Below are 27925 nucleotides of genomic sequence, written 5' to 3'. Positions count from 1 at the left end.
TTAGCCACATTGTACCATGAGTATATTTAGAAAATGGAGGCTGTACACAGTGAAGCAACAAGAGAAAAGGAGCCTGGCTCTTGAATATCATGGAGTAACGGGCAAGCTCTACTACACCTACTTTTGGACTTCTGTTGAAGCCATAATTAATACAGGTCTGTTACTTGTAACTCACCCTAGTCCTGACTTATACTTGGTTGATAATGTATAGTGGATGAAGACGAGGCAGTAATATAATAAACTAGCTTTCTAGGGCAGGTTATTTGTAGGAGTTATCAGCATAATCTCACAGAGACCAGAAGACGGTGGGATGAGGCAGAACCTGGTACTTCTCCCTCTCTGCATACCAGATTTTGTCCTCAGTCCCCCAGCATTTTGGTTATACTCTTCACAAAATACAACATTTAAGTTCAGAGTAAAAGAAACAACAACAAAAACAGTGAATTACACAAATAATCTTTTTTTGTTGTTGAATTCTGCCAATCATAGTAATTTACACATTATTGAGAAAACCATTAGAGCCGTTAACAGTGCTTTTTCAGCCAGCCCATAACAGCTGAGGCAAATGAGTCATAACCTTAAAGGTCTAGGAGTTTGTCAGAAGCCTCTTAGCAATGCTCAGGTTTCATATTTTATCTTATAAATTAATGCACATTTTAAGTTCTACTTCAGTAATCATATCCACGTTTGTTTTATTACTATTAAGATGGAATTACATGACAGTCCAGTGACTTAATTAACTTTCTAGAAATCTTAGTGTAAGATTAGTGATCCAGGAAAAAGTATCATGTTTGTTTTCTGACCTTGCTTATTCCTGGCACATCATGGATTGTCTCCAAAAGTTCATGCATACCTGTTGGAGAAATAGCATATGTATCATTTGAGCCTAATGGAGTTTCTTAGCTAACTGGATTTTTCTTTCTTTCTTCTCTGAGTGGTGTGATATATTGCAAAAAGCCTGAAACCTGGATTTAAGCCTGCTAGTTTTGTGACTAGCAGTAGTAGTGATTGGGATCATTAAATTTCTACTTTCTGGTAGCTTTTGTGATCTGCAGCTTTATTTTGTTGTGTTATATCTCTGCTATTCTTTTTTTTTTTTTTTGCCATGCTGTGCGGCTTGTGGGATCTTAGTTCCCCAACCAGGGATCGAACCCGGGCCCTGGTAGTGAAAGCCCCAAGTCCTAACCAACGGACCATCAGGAAATTGCCTCTGCTATTCTTTTTACTTCTGAAATTTCTTTCATATCTTCATAGTCTTCATATCTCTTAATCTCTCTTAGAATTTCATTTGTCTCTCTGAACTCTGAATAAGTTCTTCAGATTTATCTTCCAGTTCACTAATTCTCTTTCCAGTTGTATCTGATCCATGAAATTGTTTCACTGAAGTTTTCTAATGTTTGAATTATAACATAGGTGCAATAAATTACAAAATCTTAAATGTACAACTTTATGCAGATTTAAGTGAGAGGTTGATTAAGGAGAGGCCTTAGAAATGACTGTTGGAATCTGGTAAGATGGAAGTTGTTGGTTACTTTGTCAAGAATCATTTAGGTGGAATGGTGTTTAGGAAGCTAATTAGGGTGGGTTGAGGGGAGAATGAGAGTCAGAGAATAGGCAGAAAAATAGGGCAGCCACTGGAAAGGGACATGGATTCTAGGGAGGTTTTATTTTTTTATTTTTGGCTGGGAAATGGCGCAGCATGTTTACATACTGTGGTAGGAATGATTCATTCCAATTCTGTAAATATTACTAAATGTTTGCATTCATAGAACTTACATTCTATTACAGATGGAGAAATTCTTATTCATAAAGATTGGAGAAGGGATATTTCACTCCTTTATAACAGGAGTGAAGGCAGAGTATGTACATGTTGATGCAGGTGGGTTTGTGGATTTTAAAGTGGAAAGACAGGGTAGTTATCTGATGGGCTCTATTGAGAGTCAGCTGAGCATGAAGTTTGGCGATTGGTGTTGGAAATTTACCAAGAGAGAGCTGTAGGAGAGTTAATTCCCCTGGGACACTGGAGAAGCATAATAGGATTGCCGGACAGAGCTGAGGGCCCACTTGAAATTTATGGGGATGAACTTAAAAGCAATCAGAATGGTTGTATGTTGTTCTTCAGTTATGTATAGCTGCTTTGGAACATGGAGTAGTTAGAGAATTGGATTGAATCAAGGCTGGAGTGTTGCTAGGCAGTTACGATGGAGGAAAGCAGGAGTGTGAGGGAGTTCGGACGGAGTAAGCAAGGGAGTGATCCTGATGCCGACCCACTGAATCCTAGCTGGGTTAGGAGGGCGTGGTGGTAGACAATGAAAAAGTGGTAGAGAGAGCCAACCAGGTCAAAAATTGTTTGAGTCGGGTACTAGAGGAAATGGTCTGGAAAGCTGGGCGGTGGTGGTATTCAGAGAGTGGAATATATGAATTCAAAATTGTGGTGGTAGTGCAATTATTAGCAAAGAGAATGTGCCGCCAGGGCATGACCATGGGAATGGGTAGTTGGGGTAGGTTAGAGGAAGTGAACAAGCAGATCAAGGCCTTAGAGACCGTATTTTTGGGTGGCTTGAATATGAGTATGTTGATATTTTAAAAATGAGGACTGGAGTAGTGTGGAGGGGCAGACAGTGAAGCAGGTGCTCAACTGATTAGAAAATGAGCAGGAGTGACAGTGCCATCTATAAATGACTGTAGCAAGAAGCATTGATGGGTAGTGTAGTCTGATGGGATGTTTCAGGGCACCTGGGATGTCAGGAGAAATAGTTTGGAAGCTGTACTGCTTCTCTGTGGTACATGGGTTGTGGAGAGAGAAAAGCAAGTCACCACTTGTAAAGGCTCCAGAGAGAGAACTGTCCTCAGGGGACACCCAGGTTTCTGTTAGACCAGGGGCAAAGAGGTTAAGCTTGAAAATATTGAGGATTTCTTCTGATGAAATATGTGAGTTCCAGAGGGGATGGGGAGAGCTACGGGAGACTGCGTTAGTTTAGGGGCTGTACTGAATCGTACGGCATTGGGCCAGGGTATGTAGCAGCTTTAGTTCTCTTTGCTGATCAAGGTAAACAGGGATATAAGGCATAATTATAATTAGCCCTGATGATCCTTTAGGGGAAGGTAGGTAGTATTTCTAATTATAGCTTTGGACAGTTTGTCATGGTGAGGCTTGTGGCCTCATGGCCTGAAAAGGAGGTGTCTTACTGAAGGATTCAGAGCTCCGTGAACCTCCCTTATATCCCGCTGGCTGGTTGTGTCCTGGCAGGGGAAAGGGTATCTTATTAGTAGTGTGGTCTTAATAGTTATGCATCGTTGTATTGTGTAGGGTTAACTAGAGAATCTACAATCATCTTAACTCCTCATTTTGAAGCTAATTTAACTGAAATTTATGACTTAAAAAGCTTGAAATGCATCAGTGGAAGACCGTGAACAATTCAGAACAAAATGCATAACAGAACTTCCTTCCCCCAAGCTGCCGGAATTCCAGGCACCTGTGATATGTATGTCTGCGTGCGTGTTTGTGCACAAGGAGCTTTGCAGCACAAACAAGCATTGCACAGCAGCCAGACTTTTTGATAGGAGACTTAGTTATTAGGATCTCCTGTAAACTCTAGTTTTTTCTAGGTTTATGAAAATACAATGTCCCATAACTGATTTAGTGAGTTAATAGGTTAGTATTAATCCTAGGTAAAATTGAGAGTGAAGGTTGTATGTATGTATGAATTGTATGTCATTCATTTGTAAGATCACCAGAAAAGACTTGAATTCTTGGTCTGTTTGTGGTCCTTCGGAATTGGCAATTGGAGTGACCTTCAGAAGCACCGTCATGTAAGCCCCTCACAATGTCCCCTCTCTTTCCAGCCTTACCTCACTCAGAGTCTCCAGCTGGAGCGCCAGGTGCACCGAAGGTTCACCCCTGCCCAGCTTTGTCTGATACCATCCCATGCACCGAAATGCCCTCCTCCTCTCCTCCTGCAGATCTGTCACTCACCGTCACAGCCCAGGTTACAGGCAGCCTTCTTTGGGAAGCTCTCCTGGAATGCCCAAGCAAAGCTAGTCCTCTTTCTTTGCACAGGACTCTGTGAAACTCTCAGAACATTGTGTTATAAAGACATTCCTGCCTGTCTCCTCAAGAAGATTATGGGCACCTTGAATGTATTGAAAACAATTTACTCATTGAAGAACCTGTGCGTGCCTGCCAAAGAGACAATTTAGTAAATGTTTATTCACCATAAAAAAGGGGCAAAACGCCTGGGAGAGATGGTTCCTTAGGGGGATATAAAGAAATGCAGATGTGGTACCAAGATGAACAGAAGGTAGTAGAGCCAAAAACACAATCCAAGCAAAATATATATATATATGTAGGGTTCCGTGGATGAGGTTGAAGAGTGGAAGAGACTTCTGTCTGGCAAGATAATTTGGGACCAGACTCATTGTAAACCACAGAATGCTATTCCTTATAGCAAACAGATTGAATTTAGGCCTGTTATATCCCAAGTGCTTGAAGATCTGACTTGTGGTAAATTTTAAACTTGTAATCCCCAGCGGAGGCCCGGGGACCCCGTTTATTGTTTTGGAGCTGGAGGGGCAGTGAGGGTAGTGGGGGAGAGCATCTGCTATAGACTCAGAGCACTGTGGGTGCAGACCTGCTTAGCTCTATTATGTGCGTAAGGAACTTAACCTCTTTGAGTGTAATTTCTTTATATGTAAAATTAGGTGAATGATAACGCTTGGTGAGTTAGAAATTTGATATAGATCACCATTTAATGGCAGAAACTGCTCTTTTTCTTCCCCTCTTTCTTTCACTGCCTCTCCCCACAGCAGTCCCTTGTGTATAGTAGTCTTTACTTATTTATTTATTTAATTAATTAATTTATTTTATTTATTGATAAGCTGTGTTGGGTCTTCATTGCTGCATGCGGGCTTTCTCTAGTTGCGGTGAGCGGGGGCTACTCTTCGTTGCGGTGCGCGGGCTTCTCTTGTTGCGGAGCACGGGCTCTAGGTGCGCGGGCTTCAGTAGTTGTGGCTCGTGGGCTCTAGAGTGCAGGCTCAGTAGTTGTGGCGCATGGGCTTAGTTGCTCCGCGGCATGTGGGATCTTCCCGGACCAGGGCTCGAACCCATGTCCCCTGCGTTGGCAGGTGGATTCTTAACCACTGCACCACCAGGGAAGCCCTCCCTTGTGTATAGTAGTCTTTAAACGTTATTGATTATACATCCCATCAATGTAACCTTTTAAAGAAACCCCCCGATTTAAGTGGATTGACATAAATTATATAATGCATTGTTATACCAATATATTATGTAAATTATAAGATATCTGCAAATTGACATTTTCCAAAAGATAAAATTAATAAAAAAATTTTAAGTGTTTAAATTTGAGTTTATTACCAATACAGAAAAAAATTTGATATTACAAATATTATTAATCATCTGGATGAGTTTTTAAACTCAGTTGCTAATCACAGTGGCTTCATAGTGTCATTATTTAATGTCTCAAGGAACAGTATATTTTATAGCCATATTCCTTGTTAATAATGGTGGCTATATATCTTTATTTCAGAGAGGGTTGGTAATGGATGGGGAGGCAATTTTCTTCAGAGATTTGATAAACATTGTCTTTGTTTTTAGCTTACAAAAATGACTTAACAAAGAGCCGACACAGGGAGTAGAAATGTAGGCTCTACTGTTGTTTGCTTGTACTTGAATCTTTAATTTATATTTTTTTCGGTCTGTGATTTCTTTACCAGAAAGTTTAAAACAGTTTTATGGTTCCATTTTTAAAAAAAATTTCATTTTTTTGGCCATGCTACGTGTGTGGCTTGTGGGATCTTAGTTCCCCAACCAGGGATTGAACCCAGGCCCTGGGCGGTGAAAGTGCCGAGTCCTAACCACTGGACAGCCAGGGAATTCCCTGGTTCCATTATTATTTTTTTTAATTAATTAATTTTTAATATATTTGTTTATTTTTTTTAACATCTTTATTGGAGTATAATTGCTTTACAATGGTGTGTTAGTTTCTGCTTTATAACAAAGTGAATCAGCTATACATATACATATATCCCCATATCTCTTCCCTCTTGCGTCTCCCTCCCTCCCACCCTCCCTATCCCACCCCTCTAGGTGGTCACAAAGCACCGAGCTGATCTCCCTGTGCTATGCGGCTGCTTCCCACTAGCTATCTGTTTTACATTTGGTAGTGTATATATGTCCATGCCACTCTCTCACTTCGTCCCAGCTTACCCTTCCCCCTCCCTGTGTCCTGAAGTCCATTCTCCAGTAGGTCTGCGTCTTTATTCCCGTCCTGCCCCTAGGTTCTTCGTGACAATTTTTTTTTTATTTTAGATTCCATATATATGTGTTAGCATACGGTATTTGTTTTTTAAAATTTATTTATTTTTGGCTGCATTGATTGGGTCTTCGTTGCTGCGTGCAGGCTTTCTCTAGTTGCGGTGAGAGGGGGCTGCTCTTCGTTGCAGTGTGTGGGCTTCTCATTGCGGTGGCTTCTCTTGTTGCGGAGCACAGGCTCTAGGCACACGGGCTCAGTAGTTGTGGCTTGCGGGCTCTAGAGCACAGGCTCAGTAGTTTTGGCGCACGGGCTTAGTTGCTCTGCGGCATGTGGGATCTTCCCGAACCAGGGCTTGAACCCGTCTCCCCTGCGTTGGCAGGCGGATTCTTAACCACTGCACCACCAGGGAATCCCTGGTTCCATTATTTTTAAAATAGATTTTTACGAGAGTCAGTTTAGTTAAACCTAGATAGTATAATCAAGCAGGGTAAACCACAGTATGTCTCCTTATGCTGCAAGAGAAGGAAGGAGCGCGTGCCTCTTTCCCCCCTGTTGCGGGCAGGACCCCACTCAGGGTACCTGGATTACTGGCATGGCATTTGACTTCTGACAGGTGGGCTGAGTGTGAGCACCAGTGCCAGTCTGAGTAATGTGTACTGCTAAGGCTTAGGGTCTTCATATTTCTTAGATGAAACACAAAGTTCTGATATTTTCTTTGCTCACCCACTTTGGAGACCATTAGTGTTAGTGTGTGTTTATTAACTGCTAGTTGGATTGTATTGAATGCTCTGTGGATATTTCTTCAATCTCATGAGTACTTTCAGACCATTTGATCTACAGTGTTTACTCTTGTTTGCATTTACTACCTGTAACTTTCATTTGGGCATCATTTATATCTTGGGAACTTTCTGGATTCACTAATTTGGAATCCTCTTTTTCAAATATTTATGAATGTGCTCTCTTTTCATAGAATCTACTTTCCTAGTCCCTCCTAAGCTCTTATCTTACTCTTCTTATCCTTTGATGGTAGATGACATTGCTGTTGCTACCTTTAAGGCATTTAAAAATTCATTTCAAAGTGGTCCGAGTTTTGGAAGAAATTCTTCCCATGTTTCCTTGAATGTCACTTTCAACCAAAGAGTAATAGTTACTTACAGATTCTCAGTTTTTAATGCCCAGGAGAGTAACAGCTGGAAACCTATATGGAAAAAATGACTGTTACTGAGGTGGGAATAAATCTATTCTGCATATTTTGTTATAGTCATTTGATTTATATTTACTCCTTCACAAGTGGAAGTTAAATGCTAATGTAGGCACTCATTCTAAGATTTTACTGTTAGAAATCTAACAGTAATGGATTATTTTTGGTTATTGATACTGTTAAAGTTAATAAACTTATTAGTATAGGTAGTTTTTGACAAAATCTCTTGCATAATTCAGACTTCAATCGTGATTTTTATTTGGAGAAAGTAAAGAATTTCATATGAATATTTTTACATAAAAGGTAAAAAATTCAGTTTGCAAAAATGCAAAATTAGAAATTACTCATTTCCTATTTAATGTAATATAAAAAATTATATTGTCAGGGTGCAAAGGAATCAAACCACAGTGAAGAAGGGAGACACCCATCTCAAGCAACCCACAGTCTAGCAGGGAAGGCAGTCGTGCAAGCCAAGGGTATGAAGTAGTACAGCTGTGTATAAGAGAGAAAAGTTTGTAGTAACAGTGAAAGCTCTAGCCCTAATAAGGCCCTTTAATTTTCACAGGGGTGACATACTACACTGTTGGATTTCCTCAGCTGAAGGAGGGGTGAATGGTTGTATTTGGTTAAAGCTTGTTGAAAGGTACTTATGTTTCTCTTCCATCATTAACACACATACCTCTATTTTGTGTTTTGTTGGGGATGCCTCATTGCCAGAAGATGGAAAGGTGGCCAGGGTATTGAGGGGTTAGAGATCATGTATCATGAGAAAATGTTGTGGGAACAGGGCTTTTTTGGTTTGAAGAGTGGGACTTCTGTGTAAGTATACACTGCCAGATGCTTAGAGCTGTGATGTGAGGACTTCTCTGTTTTCCTACAGGAATATTTCCCCAACTTCACCCACATCCATGCAACCACCATGATTTTGTCTTATATGAGTACAGCTTGAATTCCAGTTTACTTACCTCACTTTTTCAAAAATTTAAACATATTGTTTACTCTATCCTTATATTACATGGTGAAGTCCTTGAAAATTGAGATTGATATCCTAGTTTATATATTTCTAATATACATAACTCTTGAAGATTTTTAAAAAGTGCCACACTTAACCATCTCTCACTTCATCAGTGGTCCGTGCATCATTTTGGGAAACACTGCTTTAGGGGCCAACCTCAGGACAGATGGAATGAGGTTACTGGGGAACCAGATATGGACCTGTTCAAGGGAAGGGCTATCTGTCCTCTGAGCATACAGGCACAGTGCCCCTTTCTTATTTCTTGCATCAGATTTAATTTATCTAACATTTTTGCATGGGGGTATGAGATGGGATTTATCTCAGAGGACACTAGGTTTTTTATTCATTTTGTTTCCCTTCATACTCTACACTTTACTATAGTACCTGGCTCATCTTAGGTTCTCATAAATGTTTATTTTAAGGATATGTGATTCTAGAGTTTTACTTAGACCAATGAATTCTGTTACCTTTCATTTTTTCTCCTTTTTGAAAACAGGTGTTATCTTCATAAACACTGAATTATTTCAGTGGATTTTTTTTTCAATTTTTCTTTAATAGTTCTGTTCTTAAAGGAGTAAGACTTTTAAAGTTTCATATGGCTTATATTATGCTGGATTATAAATCAGAGGTTCTGAAAGATTTCAGACTACAAAGGTGGATGAAATGTTTTAGTGTGCTATGAGTTTTTAAAACATTTTCCTCTGTTCTTTTGTGGTGTGTTTTTTTCTCTTTTTTGAGATGGTCAAAGCATTCCTTTTGGGAGACAGGCTGGGGGTTTTAATATCATGTTGTTTTGTGTTAGGAAAATTGAATTTGACTCAGAACTGTTTTAGGAACTAGAAGTCACCAGATATTTTAAGAGTGCTTTAAATGTAAACACATGTAAAAAAGTGAAAATATTAGTAACCTTCCCACCACCCTTCCCCCTTTCCTAGCACTGTAGTATGATTGGCTGTAGTTCAAGATTGTGTACGTTGCTGTTTTATATTCATTTTCAAATGAAAAAAATAAATTGCTAAAGAATGTTTTCTTAACGTATAGGCTGAACACATAGAGAGGTACTTGAGGACTGTGCCCTTTAATAAAGATATAATATCAAATAGGGTATGTTTTCCTCAATAAACTGACATTTTAATATATTTCTTTTAAGAAATATTGTTCTAAAGATATCATGTAGGGGCTTCCCTAGTGGCGCAGTGGTTGAGAGTCTGCCTGCCAATGCAGGGGACATGGCTTCGAGCCCTGGTCTGGGAAGATCCCACATGCCGCGGAGCAACTAGGCCCGTGAGCCACAATTGCTGAGCCTGCGCGTCTGGAGCCTGTGCTCCGCAACAAGAGAGGCCACGATAGTGAGAGGCCCGCGCACCGCGATGAAGAGTGGCCCCCACTTGCCGCAACTAGAGAAAGCCCTCGGGCAGAAACGAAGACCCAACACAGCCAAAAATAAATAAATAAGTATGTGTCACATTTAAAAAAAAAAAAAAAAAAAAAAAGATATCATGTAAATTTTTTTTCGAATTTTATGGTTTCTTTTACTACATTATCATTTTAGAAATCAAAGCATTCTAATGAGAAAAACAGATCACCTTTAGTTCCAGTAATCAAAGGTAACCACTGTGAGCATTATGGTATATACTTACCATCTTACAAAAAGGAATGCATACTGGGTTTTCTTAGTGGTAAACATTTTAATGTAAGTTTAACATCTAGAAAATGTACAATTAGTGTATAGCTCAATTCATTGTCATAAAGTGAATGAACATACATGTAATTACCAGTCAGGTCAAGTAATCCCAGCATCCCCGCTCGTGTACTCTCCTAATCGCGGTCCTCGCCCAACTGCACGGGAAACCACTGTTGTGACTTCTAGCACCGCAGATTAGTTTTGAACTTTATATAGATGGAATCACATGCTATGTATTCTTTGGCGTCTTCTTTGGTTTGTAAAGTTCATTCATATTTTTGCATGAAGCATATTTTGTTCATTTTGATTATTATTTCATCTTAAGACTATTCCATATTTTATTTATTCTTCATACTGTAATGTGTATGATTATTAACACATTTGATTATTTCTAACTTTTGCCTGTTAAAATAATGCTGCTATGTATATTTTTGTACATGTCTTTGCACATAAGGTAAGCATTTTATTAGGTATAATAACTAGGCAAATTGGTGGGTCCTAGCTGTGCATCATTCAAGTATAGTGGTTACACTTAAACAGTTTTCCAAATTATTTTCAGCAATTTACTCTCTCACTATAGAGTATGTGAGAGTTCAACTTGCTCCACATCCATGCCCAACATGTTTTTGGAGAGGGAAAGGATGGAGTCATGTTTACTGAGATATAATTTATACACAGTAAAATTTACCTTCTGTTAGTTTTAACAAATATGTATAGTCATGTAATAACCACCATAACCATAAGATTTTTAACATTTCCATCATCTTAAAAAGTCTCCTTGTGTTCCTTTGTAGTCAGACCCTAACAACTGACCCTCCAAACTAGTTATACAATGCAGATATCTACCACTTAATATCAGTAATCACAAAAATTCACAAAAATCAGACATTATGCCAAAAATACTGATCTGGAACCTATTTAAATACCATTATTTTAAATTTTAAAAATTATAGTGTATGTAATAACTCAAATTATTCAACCAGTTTTTTAAAGCACACTAAATGCCAGTGTTTAACAAACTAGTGTGTTTTTATTTTTTTTTTTATTTTTTTTTATTTTTTTTTATTTTTTATTTTTTTAAATTATTTATTTATTTATTTAATTTATTTATGGCTGTGTTGGGTCTTCGTTTCTGCGCGAGGGCCTTCTCCAGTTGCGGCAAGTGGGGGCCACTCTTCATCACAGCGTAGTGTGTTTTTATATAAAATGCTTAAAACATGGCTTCCTGATGAAAGTGATGATTTAAATAGTAATCTCTTCTCTTCCATTTAGTCATTTTTTCCTCACTCTTCTTTACAACTTTTTCAACTTTTACCTCTTATTGTATAACACTTAGCAAAAACCAAGGGCTCAGTGTGAAAGGTCTTAGGAAACACATTTAATATGTGTGCCCAGTGGTGGAGAATGGCTCACACAGGGCATGACACTAAGATGCCCTGTTAGTTATCAACAACATCTGAGACATTCATCTCCTTTTTTTTTTTTTAACACTCAGTTCAGTTTCAAAATGTCAGCAATTCTGTCACACCAGTTATCTTTGTAATGAAATTTGATTCCCCCTCTCCCCCAGTACATTATTTTGTTTAAAATGTTTTGAGTTTTGGAGATACAAATATAAAAGATTATTTTATAAACACTAGTTGAAAAGGATTAAACTGAGTGATATATTCTGGGAAGTTTAGATATTAAAAACTAGCTGACATTCTACTGGGAAAATGTTAACCTTGTTGACATTCTGGGTGATACGCCTGTATTTCTAACCATGGGCTTGGTTTTCTCTTGTGTTGATAAGTTATGTCACAATTGATTCAGCCAGTTTCTTCTCATTCAGTATTTAAGTGTATATGTTTCTCTGAGTTTTAAGGTGGATAGCTCTTTAATTTGATCTTTGTATTCATTCTTTAGAATAAATTGTGGAATTGGACTTCTTAGGCCAAATAATCTGCGTATTGTTAATGTTTGTGATGCACATTACTTGACTGCCTTTCCCAAAGATGGTGCGTACCCATTTACAGTCCTACCACTGGTGTCTGAAAATACCTGTCTCCTAGTATTCTCTTCAGCATTAAAATATTATAATTTAAAATATAGGACTAAAGCCAACTTTTGACACTTATATTTAGAACTTTAAAAACAGCATGCTTTTCCTTTAAATAGCAAATATAAAATCTATATTATTTATATACTTTTAAAATATCAAATATAAAATCTGTCTTATACACTGTAAAAATAACCTTTGGTAAGTAACTGAAGTAAGAAAGAAAGTAAAGTCAAGTTGAAGTAAAGGAACAAATTAAGTTTATGAGTTGGAGCCCTGTAAGGAATATGAAACATGAAAAAGATGTAGCTATTTTCTATCAAGGAGTCCACAGGAAGATTTGTGCCTAAGTTACATATGTAAGTATAATCAATTTCAGACTGTTGTAAGTACAATGCTCCAGAGAGCTATATAATCAAAGTGCTGTAAAAGCAGTCATTTTTTGCTTCATTAGAATAGACGAGTCTGATTTGGACCTTGAAGGATGTTCTAAGCAAGAAAGAAAGTAGGAAAAAGAAATGAAAGGAAATTTTTTAAAACTGGGGGGAAGGAGAATGGCTTCTCTGGTTAATTGTAAACTTGGAAAAAGTCTATAAACCAATGGTCAGTTCTACACATTGATTTCTGAGTTATTTCTCAACTGTTTTTTCTTCCAGGGCCATCCTGACATTTAGGTAACATTCTTTTTCTCCCTGCAAACTCATTACAGTTTATTTATTTGCTTGTCTTTTCCATGTCCATTTCTCCTTTAGACTATAAACTTCATGGATAGGGCCTCATTGTCTTTGGGCTCCTTAGTGTCTAATCCATTTTCTTGCACTTTGCCTAATCCACGATGGTACATTTCCTCTGTGGCTGGTATGTGACCCTTAAAAGAAATTAACTTCAAAGAAGTTTAGTGATCATCAGATATTTTTTCCCATACAAATGTACCTAACTGGTGATGGAATTGTTCTGTATTTTGATGGTATCAATGTTAAGTCCTGATTGTGATACTGTACTATAGGTTTGTAAGATGTTACCCTTAGAGGAAATTGGATAAAAAGGTGCGTATTTTTTTACAAGAGCATATGAATCTATAATTATCTTAAAAACTTAAATAAATTTTTGATATGCAAAAAATTTTTTTAAACTATTGTTTGGGGAAAAAAAAGGTCTCTAACCAAGCAATAATATTTTGGAACTTTATAACACGTATTTGTGTTAGGATATTGGTTTGGCTTTTAATAGAGATCAGATACCAGTGGCTTAAAAAAGATAGAAGATTAATATTTCTCTCACGTAAAAGTCTAAGCTAGTCCAGGGGTGTAGGCAGGTTTGCTTCCTGAGGTCATCCAGGGCCAGACTTCCTTCTGTCTTGTTTTGCCATTCCCTTGGTGGTATCCTCATGCAGAAAGTCAAATCTGTCGGCCCACCACTCTACCTGGGTTCTAGCCCATGGGAAGGGTGAGGATTTGAAGAGAAAATAATTTCCTTTTAAGGATATAATCTAAAACTCGCTTGGGCTGCTCCCAGTCACATCCCATTGGCTGGAATTTAGTCATATGGCCATAGTTTTCTGGAAGAAAGATTGGGAAATGTAGCTCTGCCCAGCTAAATCTCAGGGCGTTTTATTAATAAAAGGAAAGAGAGCATGGTATTGGGATCAGATAGTTACTCTGCCCCAATGTTTGCCCTGGGATGCATGTTCAGTAACTTTATTGGTGAAACTGTCTTCCCTTATTTCACTGTACTTATATAGGAAAAGTATAGATGTTTGAAGAGTTAGGTATATTTGTTGGATCATTATGACAATTAAAATTGGTATGAATATTTGCTTCCCCTTTCTCTAACCTCCTCAAAGACAAAGTATAATTTTTTTCTTCTTTGTATTTTTTTTACCTGGCAAGGAGCTTAACCCTAATTAGGCACTCACTACCTATTTATTGACTGATTACCCTTTTATCTGTGTTGATTGAAATGTCTCTAGCAGAATTTTCATAAGTATTTGTAATAGCTGACCTGCTTTCTCCTTAATTTCTTCATGGTCTCTGTTTTGTTACAGTATTACAGGCTCAAAATATATGAATATGACCCTTTTAGCAGATTTTTATAACTATGGATGACAGTATAGTATGTTATCATGTATTTTTTGGTATAGTTTTGCTTGAATAATTAGTGTTCTGTAATGTATTTTTTAGATATAAGAAATCAGTTATAGGGCAAGTGGCATGTTTAGTAATATAAAAAAACAGTAATTTACCTTAATTTTGTTGTCTTAATAGTTTACATTTGAGTTCAAAATTTCTTAAAATGAGAGTTCTTTTTTCTTTGGTTATTATTTTATTGATGTTTCAGTTTGTCATACTTTATATTTTTCTCACATTTTTATTGTTAAGGTTAAATAATCTTGAGTCAGTACTTTTAAAAGGTGGAATTATCAACACTAGATTTTTTCTTTTAGTTAATTTCAGTACTTTTTTAGTTTTAGTTAGATGAATTTTATTTTAAGCATTTATTCGGAGGACCTGAGGGATACAATTAAAAAACTTTGGAGACCATCCTTAATTTGGTTTTTAGAACAGAAGGAAATATACTGTAACTTTCCCTTATTTTTTTGGTAGAGAGAAGATTTTTTTTGCCAACAGGAAAATGCAGTTCCACTAAGATTCTTGGGTCATAGATCAGAGGCTTGGATCAGCAAAAAGAAACAAACTTTTGGAAGAATTCTGGTCCGGTATTATGACCAGTTTAAACTACAGTGTAGGCAATGGCAGGCTGCCTCATTTCTCCCTGTAAGGAAAGGCCACATAGCAGTAATATTTATCAGAGAAAGGAAGGAAGGCTGTCTGTCCGGTGGGGGTGGGGCGGGATAGCTTCTCAATAAAATGTTCATTTGTTGACATTATAAGCAGCTTTGCAGCCCTCTTGAAAAGACTTGAAGGGGGGTGGGGGGGGGGAAGGAGACTTGAAGTTCTGTTAATAGCTAGTCAGAATTTTGTTTGTGAAATTTGTCCAGTGCTAGTCAACTCTTATTTCTCCTAGTAATGAAGATGCACAGCTGTGAAGAGAATCCCCCCCAAAATAAAACACTTATATTTTACCTTGGAGAGCATTTTGTGATTTTTTTTTTTTTGGCAGATTGAACTTTCTAATTGTGTTTTTCTTTGCCTGCAATCCTCGAACACACAGTGGTGGATATAGGGGTAGGCAGTCATGGAGCATACTCTGAGTGGAAGGAAGTGACTGGAAATTTTTAAAAATGTTAAGATAAATAACAGATCAGTCCCAAAGCAAATAATACTTGGCTACTGGTTGTACTTTCTTATATAATTTTGATTTTCTTATTAAATGCCTCAAGTTTCCCAACTATATCATGAACATTGTTTTGAATAAATTTAAATTTGTGATGTGTAGTGATCACTTATTTTTGTGGTTTGTTTTTAATTGAAGTACAGTTGATTTATATATAATGTGTTAATTACTGCTGTACAGCAAAGTGATTCAGTTATACATATATATACATACTTTTTTTAAAATATTCTTTTTCGTTATGGTTTATCCTGGGACATTGAATATAGTTCTCTGTGCTACACAGTAGGACCTTGTTGTCTGTCCATTCTATACATAACAGCTTACATCTACTAGCCCCAACCTGCCACTCCATTCCTCCCCCCCCCCTCCCCCTTAGCAACCACCGGTCTCTTCTCTGTGTCCGTGGTTCTGTCTCTGTTTCAAAGATAGGTTCATTTGTGTCATATTTTAGATTCCACATATAAGTGATAGTCTCTCTCTTTCTGACTTACTTCACTTAGTATAATCTCTAGTTGCATCCATGTTGCTGCAAATGGCATTATTTTGTTCTCTTTTATGACTGAGTAGTATTCCATTGTATATATATACCACATCTTCTTTATCCATTCATCTGTGCTTGGACAGTTAGGTTGTTTCCATGTCTTGGCTATTGTAAATACTGCCGCTGTGAACTTTGGGGTGCATGTATCCTTTCGAATTACGGTTTTCTCTGGGCATATGCCCAGGAGTGGGATTGCTGGATCATATGGTAATTCTATTTTTAGTTTTCTGATGAACCTCCTTACATATAAGTCTTTCACCTCCTTGAGGGTTTGGTAGACTTATTTCTAAAAAAAAAAAAAAATCTGGACTTGGATGGTTTTTAAGGATTGGCTCTTTGACTCTGGTTTACACTGTTATAAGGTTATTTGTCCATTCAGGCTTTCATCTTTTTTGGCCAATTTTGGTATTTTGTTTTCTCCTAGATATTTTAATATTTTGCTTAGGTTTTCAAATATATTGGTATAAAGTTGTACGTGAAACTTTTTTATAATTATGTGTATGTTTTTATATGTAAAGAAAAATTGAGAAAGATACATAAGAAACTTTAATATTATCTTGGTTATCTTTGGGAAGTGGAAGTGGAATTATGGGAATAGGGAATGATAGTCTTTAAAAATTTTATGTCCTTGGGCAATATGAGAATTTCCAAATTATGGACTTGTTTTACTTTCATAATCAAAAAAGGGAGTGTTATTTCAAACTTTAAAATGTGAGTAAGTATAGCATATTGTACAGAAATAGATTCATCTTACTAGTCCCAGCACATTTCTTTTTTGTAGTTTTCCACCAGAGCTGAGTTGTGTTTTTATTTTTATTTATTTATTTATTTTAACATCTTTATTGGAGTATAATTGCTTTACAATGGTGTGTTAGTTTCTGCTCTATAACAAAGTGAATCAGCTATACATATACATATATCCCCATATCTCCTCCCTCCTGCGTCTCCCTCCCACCCTCCCTATCCCACCCTTCTAGGTGGTCACAAAGCACCGAGCTGATCTCGCTGTACTATGCGGCTGCTTCCCACTAGCTATCTATTTTACATTTGGTCCATGCCACTCTCTCACTTCGTCCCAGCTTTCCCTTCCCCCTCCCTGTGTCCTCAAGTCCATTCTCTACGTCTCTGTCTTTATTCCTGTCCTGCCCCTAGTCCCAGCACATTTTAATTGTGTGTTTTCTTCTCAAGCTGGACTCTGGACTGTTTTCACACTGGGCGGTGTGGGCAGCAAAGCGGCCGCTGCTCCAGAAGTTTCTTCCCCTCTGGCCAACCAGAGTCTCCTGCTTCTGCTGGTGCTGGCCAACCTGACAGATGCTGCAGATGCACCAAACCCCTACAGACAGGCCATCATGTCCTTTAAGAATACACAAGGTTTGTGGTATTTTTTTTCCTCTGAATAGTCTTTCTAATGAGGAAAGAGGGTATTGTTTACTGCATATTGTGTACTTTCACTTGTCAAGTTGTATATTTTCATGTTGGTTAAAGATGAGAAAAACTAAATTTTCTGTGTATATTCTCAGGAAGGTCAAGTAAATCTTAGATGAGGGCTGTGGTTCTTTATATCCATTTATATTTACATTTCTTTCAGAGAAAACCAAGCCAGCATGTGCTTAATGTAGATCCACCTGTCCTACCTATTAGGGATAGGAATTAACCTGGAAAACTCCAAATGATACATTATTTGAAATTTTTTGTTTAAAATCTATATTCCATCTAGGGTTTTTTTTTTTAAATATTAATTAATTTATTTATTTTAGGCTGTGTTGGGTCTTCGTTTCTGTGCGAGGGCTTTCTCCAGTTGCAGCAAGTGGGGGCCACTCTTCATCACAGTGCGCGGGCCCCTCACTATCGCAGCCTCTCTTGTTGCGGAGCACAGGCTCCAGACGCGCAGGCTCAGTAATTGTGGTTCATGGGCCCAGCCGCTCCGCGGCATGTGGGATCTTCCCAGACCAGGGCTCGAACCCGTGTCCCCTGCACTGGCAGGCAGACTCTCAACCACTGCGCCACCAGGGAAGCCCCCATCTAGGGTTTTATATGACTAAAAATAGGAACAGAACTCAGCAGACTTTTTCTGCAAAGGGGCAGATGGCTTTTGTGGTCTCTGTCACCACCTCTTAACTGCCATTGTAGCATAAAAGCAGCATAGGTAATAAATAAGCAAATGAGCATGACTGGGTTCCAGTAAAACTTTATTTCCAAAACAGGTGGTGGGGTGCCTGTGGGCTGTAATTTGCCAAAACCCTGACGTAGAGCACGCGCAGATAGTTCCATGTTGAAGCAGTAATCACTTATCAAAAGGTTATACTCTAGAAGCAAGATTAATATGGTAGCTAGATTTTCAAAATACATCCAACACTAATATAATTAAGATGGGTAAGAAGTGCAGTTATTGGCTAGGAAGATTTTTAACACTTCTGGTGCTCTTTGCTTTGTTCCTTTCCAGAGCTGTTCTAGTATATGTTTCTTATAGACAGTGTTTGTTGAGCCTTTGCCAATTCTGGCATTATTATTTGCAGGGGGATATGAGTCTCTAACAATTAGATAGATAAAAAATGAAAACTCATGTATCTAATAGTATTTTCTATTCTCATTGCTGTACCCTTCTTGGTGACAGTGTGACTTTAGGGTTAAAAAAGGAAGTTTTGGAGTCAAGCTAACCTGAGTTCATGTCACACTCCTGTCACTTCAAAGCTGTGAGGCCTTTCACAGTTGCTTAATCTCAGTAAGCCTCAGTGACCTTTTCTGTAAAATGAAGATAGTATCACCTAATAGGGTTTGTATAAGTACCAAACAAGATAAGGTTTTGAAATGATTAGCTCAGATTTTGCAACATAGCAGGTGTTCAGTATATGGTATCTGCTATTATTACTTTTGCTGCTCTGGCCAAATGATACTGTTTAGGGTTGAACCTTCTTGGGAGAGTCATGTTTTGGGAGACTGTGGTACAGAACAGTGTGATTCAGAACATTGGCTTTAGGGTTAGACTGACCTGAGTTCATATCCCAGATTATATTCTTTATATACTAGTTTCCTTATTTGTGAAGCAAGGATTATAATCTCTACCTCATAAGGTTCTTAGGAGAATTAAATGAGCATTTATCATAGGACGGACCCACTAAATTATTGCTGCTGTTGTAAGAAACAGTATAATGTGGTGAAAACAACAGGAGCTGATCTGTGTTTACTCAGGGATGATCTTGGAAAAGTTGCTTAATCTCTCTAAGCCTCTATTTCATCCTTTGTAAAACTGGTCAGAGTAATGACATGGTTGTCATATGGGTTAAATAAGGGGTAATACACATAAAGCTGTCAGTATAATGGCTGGTTCATAGCACTTACTAGCTAGTAACGTATAGACACACAACATATGTATTCCATGTGTAGTCAGGTATAATACAGGTTGATGAACCTGTGTTATTCTGCTTCCATTGTAAAGAGGTGTAGTGTGTCCAACATCTTCCTCCACCAAGTCTTCTGTAAATCCTGTAATATTTGCATACTCACAATATATCCAGCACTTCCTTTTGCCATCCTTTGCAAAAATGTAGGTCAGTCTTACAAAACAATTATTTTTGTAAGTGTCAAAAATACAGTGCTAGGATTGAAAAAATAACCTGTGTTCTGAATGTGGAAGGAAAAGTGAGGGCAGTTTGTAGTAAAGTTGAAGACATTTTTTAGATGCATTCTTCTCACAAATGTAAAGGTTAAAAAGGAAAATCTGAGAGACATAGGACTGTGCTATCATGACGATTTTGTTGGCACACGTTTCTTTTCCATAAGAGCACAGCTTCTGGAAATGTTAAAGCAGTATTATTTTAAAATTTTGTTTTGTTTTGTTTTGCTAGTGGTTCTGGGTCTTTAAAAAAACAATTCTTTATGTGTACTTGTCAAAACACATTAAAATATCAGCTCTTTGTGCTGTTATGTTCCACTGTTTTATCTGATGAGACTATAATTGTCTCTAAGTCAGTGGACCTAGCTTTACCTCCTTTTAAACTTCCTAACCTTGCTTGCTTCAGTTTTTAAACAAATCCAGTAAACTGTAGGAAAGGGGCTATGTCAATTTTGGAATATCAAGAATTTTCCCTGTGTGGGTTGTAATTTATGCTTTTCATCATTCCAGTAACTCTACTTAAAAAAAAAGTTTCTTAGTAGTTGTAGTCAATTAGTTTTAAGTTTTCCTTTAAACAAAAATGTTTTATGTTTTCCAAGAGTTGTCTTAGGTTTGGTATGTTCTATTATAGAAGCTAATGTTGAACATACTGATTTTGATATCATTTTTAAATTATCTAAATTATATGTTATCCTATTTTCTTCATAAATGGATTGATGGCATTGATGAATACTTCAGCCGTGATAATTCATTTGAAAAAATGTAACTTAGCTTCAAGGCAGTTTTTTTTTCTTTTTAACTCTTATCTTACAAGAGAATTTTCTGTTTGTCTCTAGATATTTTTATTTAGGACGGATGGCCATTTAGTTTCGGTAACAAAGCATTTCAATGTTGTGGTTAAATTGTATATATTAAAGGTGGTTTTTTTTTGGCCTACTCCCATAGCTGTATTTACTTAAGCTCATATTTTTATTGACAATTTAATTCAGCTATGTTAATGCAAAAATAGTAGTGGAGTCAAACTGCGTGACTTAGTTTAGTCTTTTTTTATACTTGGCTTTAAAAAAAAAAGTCAGTCTGTTACATGGTATTTGCTCATATATTTATAATCATTGGAAAGCTGTGGTTTAGATAGTACAGAGAAATAAATTGTCCGAGTTTAGGTTGGGTTGGGTTTTTGTGTTTTGTGTGTGTGTGTGTGGTTTTTTTGTTTGTTTTTTTGTTTTTTTTTGTTTTTGGTGAGAACATTTCAGTTCTACTCTCTTAGCAAATTTCAAATATACAATACTGTGTTATCAACTGTAGTCATGTTTTAGTTAGTTTAGTTCTTTTTTAGGTAAACTTTAGAATACAAATTGAAATTTTGAGCCTGAAATGTAGCAACTTATACAAAATTAATGGGAACTGAACTGTATACATTAACAGTACTTTTATTATTTATTATTTAATATCAGGCACAGTCTAGAAAATAGATGTAATATTTTAAAAATTTTGTGTTTTCCATATTCCAGATAGCAGTCCTTTCCCCTCGTCAATTTCACATGCTTTCCAGATTAACTTTAACAGTTTGTATATGGCCCTATGTGAACAGCAGACATCTGATCAAGCAACTCTCCTCTTGTATACATTGCTCCATCAGAATAGTAATATTAGAACATACATGTTGGCTCGCACAGATATGGAAAATCTTGTAAGTATCATATTAAACATGGTTTTATATTTTATAATATTTTGAAGAGTAATTTCTTTTCCCAAGAGGATATGTATATTTGCCTCGTTGCAAAGGTGATAGTCAAGAGGTTGATAGGGAGATGCCACCAGGCAAAGGCAGAGGTATGAGTTTTACAGTGTAGGAGACAGTGCACATAGAGATGGCGTCACAGTGCAGAGCAGGAGAGCACACAGCACAGCAAACTTCCCTGTCCTTTAGGTCCTTAACAGCCACCCACTGCCCATGACTCAGCCTGGATGAAGTCCTCCAAGAAGCATTGGCTGCCATTGTCAAGAAGATTTTTATACCCTCTTGGTTCCTTTCCGCTACTAAGTGCCTGCTCACTAAGTTCAAGTAGCTGGTCACAGTTGTCGCATATTCCTGATGAGTATGGCTAAAAGGAAGGGTGATTTTTCAACTCAGTTTCCCAAGTGTCCTATCCCTTCAACAGGCTTTGACACTAAGGCTGTCTAAACTCAGTTCCTGAAGTGTTATAGTTATTTTAAGGTACCATTGCCAGATATCATATAAATGGACATTACCCTTTACTGTGTGAGTGAAATTGATTCCAAGTTTTTGCTCATAGACAAAAACTCCTATGGGCAATTATTGATTTCCATTATAACTAATGTGTAAACAAAAATGTTTCTATGAAAAGTAAGCTGCCTCACTAAGGTGTTGATGTCATGTTTGAAATACATAATTATAGATAACATTGGACTGTTCATGCATTAATAAAATTGTGAACATCTCTGAAATAGCTGGCAGCTTGCTGGTGGCAACAGGAATGTCCCCTCTGCACCAATTTTTATAGAGTGATAGCAGGATTCACCAGGGATTTGGTGGCCACTTTTTTTCAGCATTAAACATGAAAATAATGAGTAAACATGGAATATTAGAATTTATTTGAAGAGCATATTCTATGTCAGAGTGACACTAAGGACAAAAAAATGTGATGAAAGAACCCATCTGCGCACCAGCTATATGTGGAAAACATTGGCTTAAATAGCAAAATTGAGTGTGACAGTGTACTGCTCATGTGAGTAAAAGCTTGTAAAGAAAAGGCTTGCTTACTAATGGGTGAGTGAATATAAGCAGAGACAATTCTGAGCATGATGTACCCTAAGGAAAATGATGGGAATAAGCAGAAAGCCCATGACATCATCGGCTCTAGAAAGTTCCATGGTAAGGAAGTTGGTACAAAAGATCATGCAGGGGAACAGTTGTCTGTATATGATGACTTAACACCAGTGAAAAGTTAAAAGGTTTTGTTTGGGGATTTTTTGGGGGGGCTGGGGTGGGGTGAGGTGGGGCTTGTATATTTGTTTTTGTTTTTAATGTCTTGCATAGATTACTTTTATAATGTTTTAACTGATGTCCTTCCCTTTCCTTGTTCATCTATAATTTGTTGAGTCTGTGATTAGAAGATATGTTACTGGTAGGAAATTCATTATGCTGATCTGATTTTGTTGTTAACAATTCTTTTATCCTACAATCTTTGCTGTTAAGAAGGTAATGCTTGATATATTGCAGTGTTTCTAAGAATACCTTATTGAGTAAGTTCCTGCTAGGCTGGAGGCCGAATCGCCTCTATTGAGTGTCAGGTGTTGACCATGAGCCTAAGTGGTCTCTGTAAACCCAACCTTTACATGGCGGCAGACCTTTGCAGAAGAGGATGCTTTTCTCTGCCGGTACTTTAGTTATACAAATGGAAAGTACTTTCAGTCACAGGCTGGTTTGTGAAATTAAAGCAAAGGGTACATGATAAAAGTATAGAGGTTTAAAACATTGGTTTTATAATAAAGTAATAGTAAATTAAAATTTTTATTCACTAGGTTTTACCAATTCTCGAGATTCTGTATCATGTGGAAGAAAGAAATTCACACCATGTCTATATGGCCCTTATAGTATTGTTGATCCTTACAGAAGATGATGGCTTCAATAGATCCATTCACGAAGTGGTAAGTTGCCTTCACTTTAATCAGAGTTACAGAACAGACACGTCACTCCATAAAATTTACTACCCTTAGTACCCTACTTCCTTCTTTTCCTTCTGGTAGATATTTCTGCAAGTGCCTGACTTAGAAATGGTGTGCCTTTCTTCAGATTTATGAAGTGATGCTTTTTTATTTTTGAATGACTATTAGCTACTATTAAAAACTCTCTCAAAATAGTTTCTTTAGTAATTGATAGAAATGTTTTTGCTGCAGTGAGATCATTTTTCCTCTCCGTTTCCACTTTTTAGTTGTGGCAGAAATTATCAAACAGGTTTGCTCCTTTTATATAGAATAAGTGAAAGAATAGGGAAGAAGAAGAGGACTGAAAAAATTGTTTTGTAAAACAATGTAAAATAGTGTAGTATAATTTAACTCTTTAAATTTTAGTCCTGTTTGTGAGTTCCATTCCCAAACTGATTTTATCTTCCTCTTTGGTATTTTCTTTTTGTCAAAGTAATACATGAACATAGTTTTAAAACTTACACAGAAGTACTAGGTTTTAATGCAACCTAGCAGACCCCATGTCTACCCCATACCTGATTACCACTCTCCAAAGACAACTGCTGTCAGCTCTGTCCATGTTTCTAAATAACATGCTTATATTGTTATTTCTTGATTTTTCAGATTTAGAGATTAACTGCTGTCCCTCCTGCACATCTTGAGTGTTCCCTCTGGGTTCCTAGACCCCTTTCCAGAACAGAGACTTTTTCCTTCTTGCATCTTATTATCATTTTTGGTTAACTCAGCTTTTACATTATTATAATTTTGTTAACTATAATTCTGCCCTCAGATGGAGTGTATGATAATTGTATTTCCTTTCTTGTACATGTTTTAATTTTTCTGTAGCACATCATTGCCCTGTTTTATATTCATATACCAATCACTAATGCAACTCCCAACTTTAGCAGAACTGAGAACCCCCTCTAAAGCTATTAAAACATATTGCATATTTTCTCCGTTTCATTTTCGTCTTTGGCTCCTGTCTTAGTCCTCATTGGAGGCTTTCCTCAAATGTGTGGTGATTCTTGCTTACCAGTTTCTATTGAGGAGCATGCACTAGAACGTTGATTGCAAGTTCTGTGTGTGGGCAGGACATTTTCAACGTAATGTGCTCTACATATTCTATTTCTCTGGGTGTCCTACTCGCTGTAGGCCTTTTGGGGTAATTGATCAATTTCTGAGAAGGGATTCTTCCAGTCTAGTGTGGGGGTCGACTGGGAGAATGGGGCTATAGGGGTCTCACTCTTCTTCGGGTACAGACACCTTCTTCTTCTTCAGTAGAGCTTTCATGTCGTCTTTACTCTTCTCTACTGTTCCTGTTGAAACTATTTTTGCCTCTTATGTAGTGCGACCATCATTTCAACTAAGGTTTAAGGGATCTTGACACTGTAGAAAGAGGATAAAACATACACATTTTTTGATTCTTTTATTTAGTAAAGTACCATGAGAGAAAATATTTGCACTGACTTAGTTTTTTTTTTAAAACTAGCATTTATCTTTCTTTTGATAAGAAGTTGAAAAACCAGTATGATTTTTAAAAACATTTAAAAATTGAAGTATAAAACAGAAAGTACACAAATTTTAAAGGTACAACTTAATGAGTTTCTATGTATGTATATATACCTGTATTATTACCACCCAGATCAAGTTATTGAACATTTCATAGTAGAAGACTCCCTTTTGCCCTATTCTGGTCAATATCCCACACCAAACTACATTTTGAATTCCCTCCTAATAGATTAGCTTTTGCTTCTCCTTGAATTATAGTTGTCACTGGGGGAAAATGGGTAAAGGATACATGGGATATCTCTGCATTTTTCTTAAAACTACAATTATTTCAAAATAAAAAGTATAATTTAAAACATTGGGGAGAAATTTGGAAAAATACTTTTCAAAAGAAGCTATGTAAGCACATGAAAAGTACACGAAAAATGCTTACTATTACTGGGCATTAGGAAATGAAATTAGGGTGTTCTCTTTTATTTTGGCTTCTTTCACTGAAAATAGTGTTGCTAAAATTCATCCATGTTACTATATCACTAGTTTGTTATTTATTATTGCTATGTACTATTATTCCATTGTATGAATATGCCACAGTATATTTATTCATTCCCTTCTTGGTGGATATTTGGCTTTTCTTTCCCCACTTTGGGGCTGTTTTTGCTAAAGCAGCTGTGCACATTTTTGAACGTGTATTTTGGTGGACATATGCACTCATCCTTTTGGGCATATACCTAGGAGTAGAATTGCTGGGTCATAAGACAAGTGTGTGTTTAGTTTTAAGGGATACAGGTAAAATTGAAGCTGTGTATACCCCACAAGTCAGCATTTCACTCCAGGGTTATCTAGGAAGACTCTTGCACATTTGCAGAGAGGACGTGCTTATTAGTGGTCGTCTACAGCACTGTTTATAATATTGAAAATGTGTGGAACGTGCAAAGTAAAACAGTCAGGGTACCGGCTATATCAGAGTAAGAAAGGGGAATGAAAATGGGGAAGGGTGCACAGTGGGGCTTCCCCTAGGTCTGTAATATTCTTTTCACTTCAACAGCAGCAAAAACAAAAGTAAAAAGTAACCACACAAAACTTTGAACCATATCTGACCAAAATATTAAGATTTGACATAATTTAACAGTGGATATACTTTTTATTATATTATTTTCTATACTTTTTTGTATCTTTATTATGTTTGGTAATTAAAACAATTTTAAGTTAGCACAGGATTTTGCATTAAAATTAAATTTTACTGACTGCCAAAACAGGGATGGTAAGATAGGGAAGTCATTAGATTCAGTTAACATTCAAGTCCATTCCATAAGAATTTCAGGATATTCTAGATGACATTCAGGTGTTTAAACAAATTGTTCTTTTTCTCTAGAGTCTAACTTTCGTGTTGATCTGTTTACTTTTATCCTTTTCCTTTTTATGTGTAATAGTAAAAATGAGTAAGTCAAGTGTTTTTACGAAGTTCTGTACATGGTATCATCCACTGTGGACCTAGCTGTCTATGAAATATATTCTGGTATCTTATTCTGGTTAGAATTATCATTTCTTAATACCCAGTGATGCTGAGCATTTTTCATGTACTTTTCATGTGCTTATATATTTGCTTTTGTGAAGTATTTTCCAAGTTTTTCCCCATTGTTTTAAATTATACTTCTTATTTTGAAATAATGGTAGTTGTAAGAAAAATTCAGAGAGATCCCATGTACCTTTTACCTGTTTTCACTCAGTGACAGCTATAATTGCAAAACAGTAGTATAGTATCTCAACCAAGACATTGACTTTGAAATAGTCACGATTCAGAGCATTTCCATCACCATGGAGATGTCCCTCATGTTGCCTTGTTTAGCCATACCTCCTTTTTTAAAAATTGGATTTTTGTCTTACTATTGACTTGTAAGGCTTCTTTATATATTCTGAATCACGTGGATTTTTTTCCAGTCTGTAAATATAGTGAATTATATACTGATTAATTTTTGAATATTAAATCAACCTTGCATTCATGGGATAAACTGCACTTGGCCATGATGTAGTATCCTTTTATATATATTTTCATATACAATTTGGTTAAGTTTTGAGCTTTGATACTTTGTGTATTTCAAGGTATTTGTACACTTCTTCTAAGGTATTGCATTCATTGTCATTAGTTGTTCATAATACATTCTTATTACCTTTTTTTTAAACTTATTACCTTTTAATATCTGTAATGGCCATAGAGATGTTACCTTTCTCAATCTTGGTATTGGAATGTGTGTCTTTTCTCTCTTATTCTTCATCTATCTGGCTAGAGGTTTCTCTTCTCTTCTCCTTTCTTTTTTCCCTCTCCTTCTCCCTCCCTCCCTTTCTCCCTTTCTTCCTTCCCTCTGTTAAAATCTTTTCAAAGGACCAACTTTTGATTCCATTGAATTTTCTCAATTTTTAAAAATGTCATTAATGTCTGCTCTTTATTTCCTTTCTTCTGCTTGCTTAAGCTTTACTTGTTCTTTATTTTTTTCAATTCTTTAGGTAGAAGCTTAGATCTTTGATTTTATATCTTTCTGCTTTTCTATTACAAGCAAAATATATGAAAGCTAGTAAGATTGATAAATCCCTAGAAAGATGATCAAGAAAAAAAGCTACAAACATTTATTATTGAGAGTGCGAGTGCATAAGAGGAGATCAGAAAAGGTTCCACAGATATTTAAAAATCCTCAGAGGATACTATTGATACAAGTAATTTTATACCATAAGATTTAAATGTTACATGAAATGGACACATCCCCTCCCCCTCTAGAAAAAACTTAAGCAAAGCTCACAAAAGGAACAGAAAATCAAAATAATTGTTTATTTTAAAGAAATTGACTTTGTAATGTAAAATCATCCGAAACAGAAAATTGTAGGCACAGATGATTTTTTACCTATGAATTCTTCTGAAAATTGAAGGAAAAAATAACACCAGTCTTATAGAAGCTCATCTAGATGGTAGAAAAAAGGGAAATCTTTCCAACTCATTTTAGGAGGCCAACATAATCTTGATACCAAATGTAACAAAATTTGAATAAGGAAAATTGCAGGCA

The 27925-nt window shown here is 36.7% G+C and overlaps 1 protein-coding gene across 2 annotated transcripts in view; it reads left to right on the top strand.

Annotated features, from left to right (window-relative positions):
* The window catches only part of DYM (dymeclin), a 385794-nt gene that overhangs the window by 127981 nt on the left and 229888 nt on the right, over positions 1-27925 (top strand). For both annotated transcript variants that reach the window (XM_059893759.1, XM_059893758.1), the window contains exons 9-11: positions 17234-17416; positions 21170-21348; positions 23205-23330. In XM_059893759.1, coding sequence (XP_059749742.1) covers positions 17234-17416; positions 21170-21348; positions 23205-23330 — 488 coding nt within the window. The remainder of the gene's footprint in view (positions 1-17233; positions 17417-21169; positions 21349-23204; positions 23331-27925) is intronic.

The sequence above is a fragment of the Balaenoptera ricei genome, chromosome 14, assembly GCF_028023285.1.
Source record: "Balaenoptera ricei isolate mBalRic1 chromosome 14, mBalRic1.hap2, whole genome shotgun sequence".
Taxonomy (NCBI): domain Eukaryota; kingdom Metazoa; phylum Chordata; class Mammalia; order Artiodactyla; family Balaenopteridae; genus Balaenoptera; species Balaenoptera ricei.
This window is presented reverse-complemented; position numbering and strand designations above follow the sequence as displayed.